Below are 13,783 nucleotides of genomic sequence, written 5' to 3'. Positions count from 1 at the left end.
TTCATTTGGGGGGAGGCTCTTTGACTTCTGCCTGGACTTCAGAGTGCCTGGTTATGTTGGAATTGCTGCTGAGCCATTTTATGGAGGGGTCCCTCAGCTAAGTATCAATAAATCTCTTATGTTTGTTTCACTTGTGTCAGTTTAATCACTCTACAGACTGAACAAGAGCCCTTCTCAATACAGCATGTAACTGATCAATACTGATTACTGGCAACATCAAATTGGTTGGATTAGCTTGTTAAGCCTTGAACTTCATAGGCAGGTGTGTCCAATCATGAGAAAAGGTATTTGAAGGTAGGACTACACAGGCTGTGCAATCAGGCACTCTGCGAAAAACGCAGGCGTCAAATCAGAATCGCAAGGTAAGTGAATGCATTGTCGGATGGTTTCACAGCATTTATCCGACACGACTGTCGGATGCAGACGCAGCGTGTCAGATCGCAACAGAAAACGCCCGTGTAGTTCTACCCTAAGGTGGCCAATTGCAAGTTGTGCTTCTGTTTGACTCTCCTCTGAAGAGTGACTGCATGGGATCCTGAAAGCGACGTTTAAAAGTTCTCTAAACAAAGATTGTTCAGTATCATGGTTTAGGGGAAGGCTACAAAAAAACTATCACAGAGATTTAAACTGTCAGTTTCAACTGTAAGGAATGTAATCAGGAAATAGAAGACCACATGCACAGTTGCTGTAAAACCCAAGTCTGGCAGGCCAAGAAAAATACAGGAGCGGCATATGAGGAGGATTGTGAGAATGGTTACAGACAACCCAAAGATCACATCCAAAGACCTGCAAGAACATCTTGCTGCAGATGGTGTATCTGTACATTGTTCTACAATTCAGCGCAATTTGCACAAAGAATCTGTATGGCAGGGTGATGAGAAAGAAGCCCTTTCTGCACTCAAGCATACACAAACAAAGTTGCTTGTTGTAAGCAAAAGCATAACAAAACACGCTTTGCATGGGGAAAAAGAACACCGCATTCCAAGAAAAACACCTGCTACCTACTGTCAAATTTGGTGGAGGTTCCATCATGCCGTGGGGATGTGTGGCTAGTTCAGGGACTGGGGCCCTTGTTAAAGTCGAGGGTCGGATGAATTCAACCCAATATCAACAAATTCTATAGGATAATGTTCATGAATCAGTCACAAAGTTGAAGCTACGCAGGGGTTGAATTTTCCAACAAAACAATGACCCTAAACATACTTCGAAATGTACAAAGGCATTTAGGGAGAGGGAGAAGTACTATTGTGGAATGGCCGTCACAGTCCCTTAACTTGAATATTATTGAAAATCTATGGGATGATTTGAAGCAGGCTGTCCATGCTCGGCAGCCATCAAATTTTACTGAACTGGAGAGATTTTGTATGGATGAATGGTCAAGAATACCAACATCCAGAATCCAGACACTCATCAAAGGCTATAGGAGGTGTCTAGAGGCTGTTACATTTGCAAAAGGTGGCCATACACAGAGAGATCTGCTCGTTTGGCGATGTCGCCAAACGAGCGGATCTCTCTCCGATATGCCCATACCAATATCGGGCTGATCCGATCGTGGGCCCTAAGGCCCAACAATCGGATCCGAACGAATGGGAATGGGCGGTCGGATTGCGGGACCGCATCAACGAACAGATGCGGCCGCAATCCGACGGGATTTTTTGTCCCATCCGATTGAGATCTGCCCGACTTTCGGCCAGATCTCGATCGGGGAAGCCCGTCGGGGGGCCCCATACAAGGGCCAATAAACTGCCGACTCTGTCTGTCGGCAGCTTTTATCGGCCCGTGTATGGCCACCTTAAGTATTGATATAATATCTCTGTTGGGGTGCCCAAATTTATAAGCATGTCTAATTTTGTTATGTTGCATATTGCATGTTTTTTTGTTAACCCATTAAACTTTATGTCACTGCTGAACTACTACTATTTCCATAAGGCATGTTATATATTAAAAGGAAGTTGCTACTTTGAAAGCTCAGCCAATGATAAACAAAACTCCAAAGAATCAAGAGGGGGTTCCCAAACTTTTTCATATGACTCTATAAGGTGATTGAACATAAGTCATTAATTGTGGTGAACTATTTGAAAACAACTGAACTGAAAAAGTGTTGGAAGGTGAATTCAAGTCTTTTGAGTACTTGTTTTTTTTTTTTAAAAGATGTATGTATACATATAATACACAAGAGCCATCATTATCATATAAAATATATCCCTAGTATTGAAGTTCATATAATCGGTGCTTAATTGTCATGCCTCACTGAAACTTGTTAATTATTAAAAAACAAAAAAGTACCCCGTTATAATGTATGAGTAGAAGTCACCTTGGAGTTCCATGACCTGGGTAAAAGTACACATGCTTTAATATGGCCATGGAACTCCTCTGTAACTTATATTTTACAATATGGGTACATTATTTTCTCTGAACAACTTACCTTTAAGATTCCTTAATTTTGTAGACCCCAAGAGTCAAGAATAATAATATGTATACAATGTATATTTAACAGAATGTTCTCTTAAGACTGTACCCATTAGCTGCCAAAAACATGCTCCTATAATAACAAAAAGTAGTAAGGTTCTATTAACAGTATAGTGAACACATACTTCTGCTTGTGATAGCTGCTCTTTTAGTTTTTCCACTTCCTCTCGCAGCTCTCTTATAACTCTAGCATTGGGATCTTCATTTACCACAGCATGATTAACTATCCTTTTTGCTCGATCAGCATATCTTAATGTAGAGAGAGTCTCTTCATAGTTATCAGCTGCTGGGCTAATGGTAGCTATCATGGCAGTCTTACTGTTGCCTCCAAGATTGTCCTATTAAAAAAACACATTATTTAAAAAAAAAAAAAAAAACCCTTATAAACAAATACAAAAAAAGAAAGCTAAAAGATTTCTTAAGTTTGGTTTGAAAGGAGGATTCCCATAGAGGCAGTGCAGGTACCAAAGGTTTATTGTCTACTTCCCTCTAGGAGGAAGGATAACTGGAAAAAAACCTGCAGAGGTGCTCCTTCTCTTCCCGACATTAGCTCGTCCCTCATCAGTTTTTAGCCACCAAAATTAGAGGATTAGAGACAAGAAGAATGAATGTGGTATTCCCTGTGCTGCCTCTGCAGGATTAATCAGTGAATAATACAAATTCCCCTTTTGTGGATGATGCCTTGGGCAGCATAGTTTCCTTTTCTTCCCTCCCTCCCAAAGCAAAAGAAAGGGCAAGAAGAAAAGAAAAACAACAGCCAGCATAATATTTTGGGCCAAAGGCCACTTCAGAAGAGTCAAAAACCTTAAACATATAGAAATTTGTATATGTTCATTGTCTCAATGTCTGGGCTGAAGAAATGAACAGGATTCTGGAATCTGGATAGAGGAGGAGGGAGGAACTTCAGCTTGGGAAACCTTGCAGTGGGCCAACCTATCTGTGGTGGAAGAAAGCCAAGCCTATTTGAACTGAAGGAGACATCCTTCCACTGTCTCCTGGTGTGGAACGGCAGCACAGAAGTATGTCTAGGAGTTATGGGAACACAAGTAGCACAAAAGCACACCACTTGCATGGGTTCCTTAGTGTGAGTAAGCTGAAGGAAATGAACAGGGTGTGAGTAGCGCAAAAATATATTGTGATGCCCTCTGGGAGACCTACTCTGGGAAGCACAAATGATAGAAGGGCGAGAGAAAGGGATTGAACTACATTCAAGCAAACAGGATGACAATATAAGAGGCACAGGCTTATGCTGGGAATGAGGTATAGCACCTCTGCTGTTTTTTGTCCTGTCTTCTTACCTCCTGGATAGAATTCAAGGCTTTGGTACCTGTGCTGCCCATGGCACAATATGAGAAATTTGCTTTCTCATCTGGACTGGCTAAATGGGAGAGGGAAAGCAGATGGGAAAGCTGAGGCTAAGAGTTAATAAATTACTGGAACTTTCCTTGTAGTGTTTACCAAGTTCTGTAGAAACTTGTCCTACATAAGTACATTAGTCAGTCTAAATATTTCCATAGATTCTTTATTCTGCTGTGCACATTTGACAGTCTCAGCAATTATGGATACAAAGCAGCTACTCTATTAGCTATAAAATATTAAGAACCATATAGGGGACACAGAGTAGCAAAATGAAGAACATGAAAGAAGCTTAAGGTCAATAATAACGATAAAAAAAATATACCATTTTATGTGATTACTCTAAACTTAACAACTAAATAGTCAGGAATGTTCTTTATCTCCATATTTGCATTTGAGCTGCTAAAGAACATGCCTTAAGTCAGACCAGAATACACAAGGCCCTTTTATACACAACAACTGAGAATGCCTCAAAACAGTTTGCAGAATACTAGCTCTCTCGCACAGCAGAAACTCCAATCTTGTATCAACAGTTAGCAATGGCCTCATATTTCATAGGGCTACGTTGGCCCTCTACACAATTTAAGAAGTAATCAATTCGAAATCAAGCGTAGTAGGTACAAGTATAGTTCTTCTGCCATTCTAGTTGAATGGTATCACTCTGTGCAGATAAAGTACAGAAGAACTAAAGCAAAAATTAGTATGATGGTAGTAAGATGGCCAAGAACAGAGCTCCTGCAGTATGCATAATCTTTGTCACATAATGGTGATGGAACACAATGAGATTTGTCACCTGTGGAAAACCGGCACCATCTAGATGAGACTTCTCCCAAAAATACCTTAGCATTGTTGTTAGAGAGAATCTCCAGGACAAAAACATATGAATGACATAATTGGAAACTGCCTTTTTCCCCAAGTTCAATTATTGGAACTTGAAAAACAACTTTGTAGCCAGCTCCTTTTCATTCATTAAAAGAAAAATTCACGTCTATTTGTAAACACTAGCAACATTTGCATGTAAAGCTGGCCATAGACACAAATATCTCATCGTACGAATCGAGGATTCATACGATTTTTGGAGCGTGTGTGGAGAGTCGGCTGCCGATAATATCTCTGCGTGTATTGCCGATCGTAGGATTTTCAGTGGGAGACTGTCACTAGCTTTGTCTATCGTACGATTGCTGTCAGGGGCAGAACATCGGCTGATCTTTTCTTTAACTACTTTATTTGGTCGGAATGGTAAGACTTTGATCTGAATGGTTAGTGGCAGGTTGGGAGATGGGAAAGTCCGATTGTACATTGATTCGTACGATCGGATCTTTGCGTCTGTGGCCAGCTTAACAGATGGAAAAGTTCATTGTTTTTACCTTAAGTAGCCATGTAAGCACAGAATCTCTGTATGGTACAAACTTGCTCTTTCCTTTGCCAGCTGCTTGATCCGCCAGAGAAGATATAACCAAACCTAAGGTTGTGAGTGATCTGGAGAAGAGAACGTGCAAATGCACAGGTCACTATATACATAGATCCTTAAATGCCATAATAAAATTTCCTAATATAAAGTCATCTCTCTGCTGGTCTCCAGCTGCATCCTTGTTCTCTCCTTAGCTTTCCAACCATTTATTGTTTATCTGTTATGCTAAAAACACTTGTGCAGTGTGTGTGAGTACCTCAGCGGTCTGTACAGTACCTATGACTATGAAACTTTCAATTGCTTTTACCAACAGACTAGAAGTACTTGATTTTTGTCTGTACTATGACACTAATAAGAAAAGGAATTGGAAGTGAAGTTAAGGAAAGAGGACCACAAGGAAATAGTGAGATGCATATGTCTAATATGTAAGCCAAATACGCAATTTTTCATAATTGCAGCTTTATTTTGATATATATATATATATATATATATATATAATATCAAAACAGGGGGGTTGTGGGAGCACTCTAAAGGCTTTAAAGTATATATAAGTATAATAAATGCTATTGCATATGTACCCAATACAGGGGTTGTTTTGTTACAAAGTTATGATCATAAAATTGATAAGCCACCATACCACGTCAAGGTAAACCCCGAATGGTGGTCCCTAACTTGTTTTATATTTTATGTGCATTTTAGCATTACCTGTAATCAATGTCCGTTGAACGCTGTTTTTTCACTAAGGGCCCCTGTTTTGATATTATATATATATATATATATATATATATATATATATATATATATATATATATATATATATATATATATATATATATATATATATTGCATACTAACTGCCTTAGCTTTCTGTTCTATAAAGGCAGTCAGTGCAACTCTTTGTCAAAAGCAAAGTATCATTATGGATAATCTTTGGACGGTTGGCAAGATATACTTTATTTATTTACGACTTATAGTGAATTTAGAGAAATTATTTAATATTCGTTGCATTTATAAAAATGAACTTCTCAGAATATCCTTACTTGTTAATGTTGCTTCCTTCCTTTAGACGCTCACCAGCTGCACCTGTTTTGGATACTCTCTCACTCCCGGCTAGGTCCACCAAGCTTACTTTGCTGACACGCTCCCCTGAGTTCTACCCACAATCAAAGCAAAAACAACAGTTAAACCACCTTGATATAGGCTCAAACCTTCCATACAGAATATAACTTTTTCTAGGATATTCATCTTTTAATTGATCATCCATGAAGGTTCTAACCTACTTCTATAATAGAAGAGCTGTTGGGCACTAGATGAAAAATGGGAATGTACTAATGTGCTCTGTAAAAGACCTGAAGGTTTAATCATGACCCCTTGGGGCACATACGCATTTGCTTCTCTGGCACAGGATCAAAAATCTAGAGCCCATGCAAAATGTAGTGCCTTGAGTTGCACTCCAACTCCAACCCTGCCAGTTGCCTGAAAACAGGTAGTAAGGACAGGGCCCCGAATTGACCAGAGCCTACTGCCGCTCTTTACCTTGTGTCTCTGAATGACATGCAAGGTTAGGGGGACACCTATGTACCTACCCCAGACTGCATTATTTAATCAAACACTGCCAAATGCAGGCAGTGCTTGATACGAGGCACAGTGAGCAGAAATCTGCAGCTATTTGTGCAATGCCCCCGCAGTGAGCAAAGTGTAAAACATGAGTTTAATGAATAGGGCTTGTGATCATACTTTTTTCCTATACCAAAAAAAATCTAATTTTATTTCACTTTTCACTTCCACTTTTTAACTTATTTTATATTCCTGGTTTTGTGGAACAGAGAAGTATCGGTCAACTTATTAGCCGGCTATATATTAAGAAGCTCATTATATGAAAATGTAACAAAGGGAACAGTTTAGGGTCTGCTTATACAGAGCTCATTATCTCCTTCTGAACAAATTACACTCTATATAATAGGGTATAAGCGCAAAATTATTTTCCTATTTATTGCACTTAGGTTCAGACATGGTTTATATATGTACTGCCCCTTTAATCTGAATCAGGAATGGGAAGAATCTTAAGATTCTTATAGAAAAGACCACAGGTCATGAAAATATTACAAATGATGAATTGTTTCCAACTAATTCCATGAAAGTTAAAAAATGTTTATTCCAAAACTTGATACAGGGTTAGGCTTTAGCCTGGAGCAAATTTCCCCTAGAACAGTAATCCAGGGCAATAGATCAGCAGCTAATTTTTACCTGGCCAAAACTATAAGAATAATTAAGCAACTTTATTAATGATTAATGTGCAACATATTACTATATAACCTGATAGCTAATATTTATATTTATTTATTATATTGCTGACTATCTGGTTAAATTATTTGTTTATTATGTTTTTGTCACCCATTGTTCTGTCAATATAGTCAGTGGATTTGGCAAAACAATATTTTCATAATGTAATTTGGTTTGTTGACTTTATCAACTAAACTTAACCCTAGACAATCTGCTATTGATATTATTTTTCCAGTGTTTTGCTAAATTAGCTTTTATTCCAATGTAAATGGCAATTATTGTGACAAGGACAATTATACAAATGATTACATGATCTCTAGTCCACTGAGCAATACCAGGCTGCAAGAGATCCTTACCCCAGACTTATGATCATACAGGGTCTGAGTTACAATGATGCTAAATACAGCATGCGAACGGCTGCTTTCCTCATTCATGTTAGTTGCAGCAACAGTACGGGATTTGTTTCCTTCTGACATCAAAGATTCAATGTCCTTGAGAAAAAAAAAATAAAGAATATGTTAAATTAATCATTAAATAGGGATATTTCACCTGGTAACCTGTAGCTGTGAATTACAACTCACAGCATTCCTTCAAGTTACTGTTAAGGGAAGCTGGGAGCTGATGTAAACAACAGCTACATTGTATAAATCCAGAAGTAAGACATCCATGCGCTGAGCTAGAGGACAGCAATTCTGCTTGGCTACAGAAATGACACCTTTTGAACACAAGCTGATGTAACAGTTTCTTCACTCTAAAGGAATATTAAGCCTCATGGATTGGTTTAATCACCCTTTTACTTAAATTATGCCAGCATGTCTAACAATTAATCAGGTTAAGGCTAATCTATTTAAGAGGATATTTTGCCAGTAAGTCGCATTATAGCAGTTCAGATTTAATTGGCTAAAAGAAATAGAAAACCCAGCTGCAAATTGTAATACAATGTAACAATTAGAGCAAAAAGGAATGCACAGTGTATAATAAATAACGGATAATCACACTGCAACAGGTATACTGCTCTTCAAGGGGTGTTTCACCTTTAAGTTAAATTTAATGTAAATTTAAATTTAATTTTAATGTAATAGAATGGCAAATTCTAAGCAACTTTTCAATAAGTCTTCATTTTTATTTATTTATTTTTAAGTTTTTGAATTATTTGCAGCCTTCTTCTGACTGTTTCCAGCTTTCATCTAAAAACAAATGTGTAAGACTACACATTTATTGTTAGTTACTTTTTATTACTCGTCTTTCTATTCAGGCCCTCTCCTATTTATATTCCTGCTTCTTATTCAAATCAATGCATGGCTGTTAGGGTAATTTGGACCCTAGCAACCAGACTGCTAAAAATGCAAACTGGAGAGCAACTGAATAAAAAGCTATAGAACTTAAAAACCACAAATAATAATGAAAACCAATTGCAAGGTGTCTCAGAATATAAATCAGTGGTGTCTCAGAATATAAATCAGTGGAACACACCAGACTCACCTGTGTGCCTTACTTTCACAGGGACCTTTGTCACTTTCTGGGAACATTTTAAAGAAGTGTATTATACTATATATATTAAACAAATACTTTGGGGAATTGTTGTGCAGAATTATACTCCTCTAAAAAAATGCTCCCATAGCTATTGTACAACACCACCATTTTCCATGGTTCCTTCCCAGACATGAAAATGTGCTTGTCCCTGCCCAACTTAAACACAGAAGAGAGATTCAAAGAATGAAAGGTATAAGCCAGGCAATTATGGTCAGTAATTTAACAAGCGTTTTGTGAAGACTTGAGTCTCTAGTAAAAAAGAGAGACACTGTCTCTGCAGAGGCACTAGTTAAACACTTACCTCAAAATTAGTTACAGCTAACTGAGATAAACCATCGACATATGGACCCAACACCTTGTGCTCTCGAACCTTGAGGGAATGGCGATTGCTTTAAAAAAAGAAAAGAAACAGAGTTAAGCATACTGTCCTGAATATGACTATAAAACGTGTTTTGACACGTCAAATGTGCTTAACATAGAACATGGCATGGTACAGCATATAAATGAGGATGGAAGAGAAAATACTGTAGAATGATCCATAATGTACTATATTGAGCTCATGTACCCATCAAGCCAATAACTAGCATATTTACTAAATGATTAACAGACTTGCCAGACTCTAGCACTCTATTCCCTTGTATAGGACTTCTGTAAATTGGAGTTTATAATCCTTGAAGAGCTGCCAAGATTTTATAATTCTAGTGTCCGTTTAACAAGGTTTGAGAAAACACTCAAAGCTACAAGAAACAATAATGAGGTAAAACTGTAAGTTATTTGTATAGGTAAGTTATATGTAAGTTACATTATTTATTTGAGAAACAATGACACTAACAGGAAAAAAACATGAGGTCCCTGAGGCCTTTGCTCCCTAACCTGCAGCTGTATCACATGGAGTTTGCAAACTATCTCCTTAAAGTAGTCTAAAATGATTAATATATAACTGTACTGCTGTGCAAAATTAATGCACACAGAAGATTTACGTGCTACAGCCACTCAGACTGCCATACTATGACCCAATTAAAGATCATTCTTAAACTGCAGTGTTATATAAAAAATAATTAAAACCTCTGTGCACCCTACACCCCTGTTTTTAATGTCTATGGAATAATAAATGTTAATTATACCTTTATATATTTGTATACTGTAGATTTTCACTTCAACATTCGAAAATAGAAACCATAGCTTATAATATTTGTGTGTTACTGCCAAGAAACATGCACCAGCGTTAATTACATGGATGCAGATGGCTTGGAACACCTCAGCATTTTGAATCACTATGGAAAAAATGATAAAGGTTCATTCCCTAAATAGGATTTACTTATTTTATTAATAAAGATTTGTTCATTTTTCTTTAAGTCTATGCATTTATATTGCACATATACTATATATATGCAACGCAGGACTATATATATGCAACCGCATGGTAACTATACCATACACAGTATTTATGTCCAAAGCAATTGCTGAAGTTTATTGTCAGTTGGAGGAATGAACAAATATGGTATGTACACATTTCATGTACACACGTTCATCACTACATTATAAAAGTTTCCCAAGTTCAATACTGTATATTCAGAAAAAATATCCTAAATTTTATTTTGTATTTGGCGAAAATTTAACCAAATTATAAAAAGTGGCATATAAACTGTGAAAAAAATTTTGTTATTGTGCTGTGAAAATGTTGTTTGTGTACCAGTTTGAGAGACCCTTGTGTTTTTAATTCAGGTTTTTACTGACTTTGATGGTTATTGAAGCATGAGGAAAGGATCCCACCCCAACATTGCGGTTATATTGGTCTGGGTTGCAATGCTGTATTAGCCCCTAAAGGAACAATAACACCAACAAAAGATAAGTGTTTAAAAAGAATGACAATTTATGTACTGTTGCCCTGCAGTAGTAAAACCGGTGTGTTTGTTTCAGAAACACGACTATTGCTTATATAAACAAACTGTTGTGCAGCCATTCAAGCACAGGATACACCGTAAATAACAGATCATTTTGAAAAATTCCATTGTATACTTCAGAGCTTATCTGTTAGCTGTTGTTTATCCTGTGTCTTTTCTCCTTTTTCAGCTTTAAATGGCTGCCCCCATGGCTACACAGCAGCTTGTTTATATAAACTATAGAATAGTTTCTGAAGCAAACAGATCAGTTTTACCAGTGCAAGGCAACAGTATATTACATTTTCATTACTTAAATACACTATAATGTTTTGGCTTTACTGTTCCTTTAAGTGCTCTTATACCCTGCCATAGATCTTTCGTGCGTTCCACCATAAAGCAATGCAGGAGTTAAACAAGCCCTGTTTTATTCAGGTTGTGCTTACTGTGGTGCAAGCAAACATCAAACGCAGGTGGAACGCATCAAGTTGTGTTTTCTATAAGACTTCTAAATTAGAATGCAAATACACCAGAAAATGGGTACAATAGACTCAAATCATAACGACAAGAAACATTATTACATTTTAAACGTTAACACTTAAGTATAAGTAAAAATTTTTAATAAAATCTGGTCTCCATGGCTGACCTATAGGGGCATTGTGAAGGTCCTTTTAGCTGACAAACCTGTGTACTAGTGGCCCGATACCTGCAGGTTTACCCCCTTTTGCTCTTCGCACCCGCTACCTTGAACTGCCGGCTTCAGACTTCCTTTTTTATAGATGCGCGCCTGGTCCCCCCCCTTTTGTGAGGTCATTGGTGGGGCTGGTTGGCGCGGGTCTATAAAAGGAAGCCGGGCTCGGACGGGCACGTGTGGAGGGAGGGTGTGTTAGGGCCGAAGGCGTGTCGGGTTTTACATCACTACTGTGGACTGTATGTATGCATAAACAACACAGAATGTTTGGCTTCAGGAAGAACCCCGTACGTTGCTTCAAATTAAAAGTTCTTTTCTTCTAATCTGAAGGGGTGGCCTCTGGTATGGTTATCCTCTTTATGAGTAAAAAGATCCCCTGCTATTTGTCTATAATGTCCTCTAATGTAGAGTGTAATCATGTCCCCTCGCAAGTGCCTTTTTTCCAGAGAAAACAATCCCAACCTTGACAGTCTACCCTCATAATTTAAGTCTTCCACACCTCTAACCAGTTTAGTTGCACATCTCTGCACTCTCTCCAGCTCATTTATATCCCTCTTAAGGACTGGAGTCCAAAACTGCACTGCATATTCCAGGTGAGGCCTCACCAGGGACCTATAAAGAGGCATAATTATGTTTTCATCCCTTGAGTTAATGCCCTTTTTTATGCAAGACAGAACTTTATTTGCTTTAGTAGCCACATAATAACACTGCCCAGAATTCGACAACTTTTTATCTACAAAAACCCCAAGATCCTTCTCATTTAAGGAAACTCCCAACACACTGCCATTAAGTGTATAACTTGCATTTATATTATTTTTTTTATCATAACCTTGCATTTATCAACATTGAACCTCATTTTCCAGTTTGCTGCCCAGTTTCCCAACTAAGACAAATCACTCTGCAAAGTGGCATCATCCTGCATGGAACCTATAGTTCTACACAATTTAGTATCATCTGCAAAAATAGAAACAGTACTTTCAATGCCCACCTCCAGGTCATTAACAAACAAGTTGAAAAACAAGGGACCTAGTACAGAGCCCTGTGCTACTCCACTAACAACACTGGTCCAATTAGAAAATGTTCAATTTACCACCACACTTTGTAGTCTATCTTTTAGCCAGTTCTCTATCCAGGTACAAATACTATGTTCCAGGCCAACATTCCTTAATTTAACCAGTAACCTTTTGTGTGGCACTGTATCAAATGCTTTGGCAAAGTAAATCACATCCACTGCCATCCCAGAATCGAGGTCCCTGCTTACCTTCTCAAAAAAAGAAATTAAGTTAGTCTGGCAAGATCTATTACGCATAAAACCATGCTGGCACACACTCATACAATTATGATTTGCTATAAAGCCAGTATCTTATCCTTTATCAACCCTTCAAAAAGCTTTCCTACCACGGACGTCAGACTTACTGGCCTATAGTTTTGAGGCTGAGAAGGGGATCCTTTTTTGAATAGAGGCACCACATTAGCAATTCACCAGTCTCTAGGCACTATGCCAGACCTCAATGAATCCTGAAAAATTAAGTTAAGAGGTTTGGCAATCACAGAGCTAAGCTCGCTAAGTACCCTGGGATGAATACCATCAGGTCCCGGACCTTTGTTTATCTTAACATGTTCTAGTCTCTTTTGAATTTCCTCATGTGTGAACCATGCATCATTAGTTGTATTACTAGAATTGGGACTGTTGAGAAGGAAGCCTTCATTAACTGGTTCCTCATTTGTGTAAACAGAAGAAAAATATGAATTCAGAATCTGCGCTTTTATTTTGTTTTCATCAACCAGCTGACCCCCCTCTGATACTAAAGGTCCCTCCCCTTCCTGCTTCATTTTTTTTACTATTAACATATTTAAAAAAAAAAATTTGGATTCTTTTTACTGCTTGCTGCAATATTCTTTTCCATATAAATTTTAGCTTGCCTTATAGCTTCTTTGAATGATTTATTGGCCTCCTTGTACCTTATAAATGATTCAGCTGTCCCAGCTAGCTTGAAATCCTTAAAAGTACGTATTTTCTTACCCATCTCAACAACATTACTATTGAACCAAAAAGCTTTTGCTTTGCAACAATGTTCCTTGCTTACAAGGGGAATATACTGACGTATATTTATAAAGCAGCATTTTAAAGACTTCCCATTTTTGTTCTGGGTTTAACCC

The 13,783-nt window shown here is 37.8% G+C and overlaps 1 protein-coding gene across 4 annotated transcripts in view; it reads right to left on the bottom strand.

The window, feature by feature from the left end:
* Nucleotides 1-13,783, bottom strand: part of LOC108718532 (kinesin-like protein KIF13A) — a 133,509-nt gene that overhangs the window by 53,926 nt on the left and 65,800 nt on the right. For all 4 annotated transcript variants that reach the window (XM_041566308.1, XM_041566310.1, XM_041566309.1 and 1 more), the window contains exons 7-11: nucleotides 9,354-9,441; nucleotides 7,876-8,010; nucleotides 6,277-6,389; nucleotides 5,193-5,304; nucleotides 2,595-2,807 (exon numbers count right to left, since the gene is read on the bottom strand). In XM_041566308.1, the coding sequence (XP_041422242.1) occupies nucleotides 2,595-2,807; nucleotides 5,193-5,304; nucleotides 6,277-6,389; nucleotides 7,876-8,010; nucleotides 9,354-9,441 (661 nt within the window). The remainder of the gene's footprint in view (nucleotides 1-2,594; nucleotides 2,808-5,192; nucleotides 5,305-6,276; nucleotides 6,390-7,875; nucleotides 8,011-9,353; nucleotides 9,442-13,783) is intronic.

Source organism: Xenopus laevis, chromosome 6L (genome assembly GCF_017654675.1).
Source record: "Xenopus laevis strain J_2021 chromosome 6L, Xenopus_laevis_v10.1, whole genome shotgun sequence".
Lineage (NCBI taxonomy): Eukaryota > Metazoa > Chordata > Amphibia > Anura > Pipidae > Xenopus > Xenopus laevis.
Note: the sequence above shows the minus strand (reverse complement) of the source record. Positions and strands in the feature narration are given on the sequence as shown.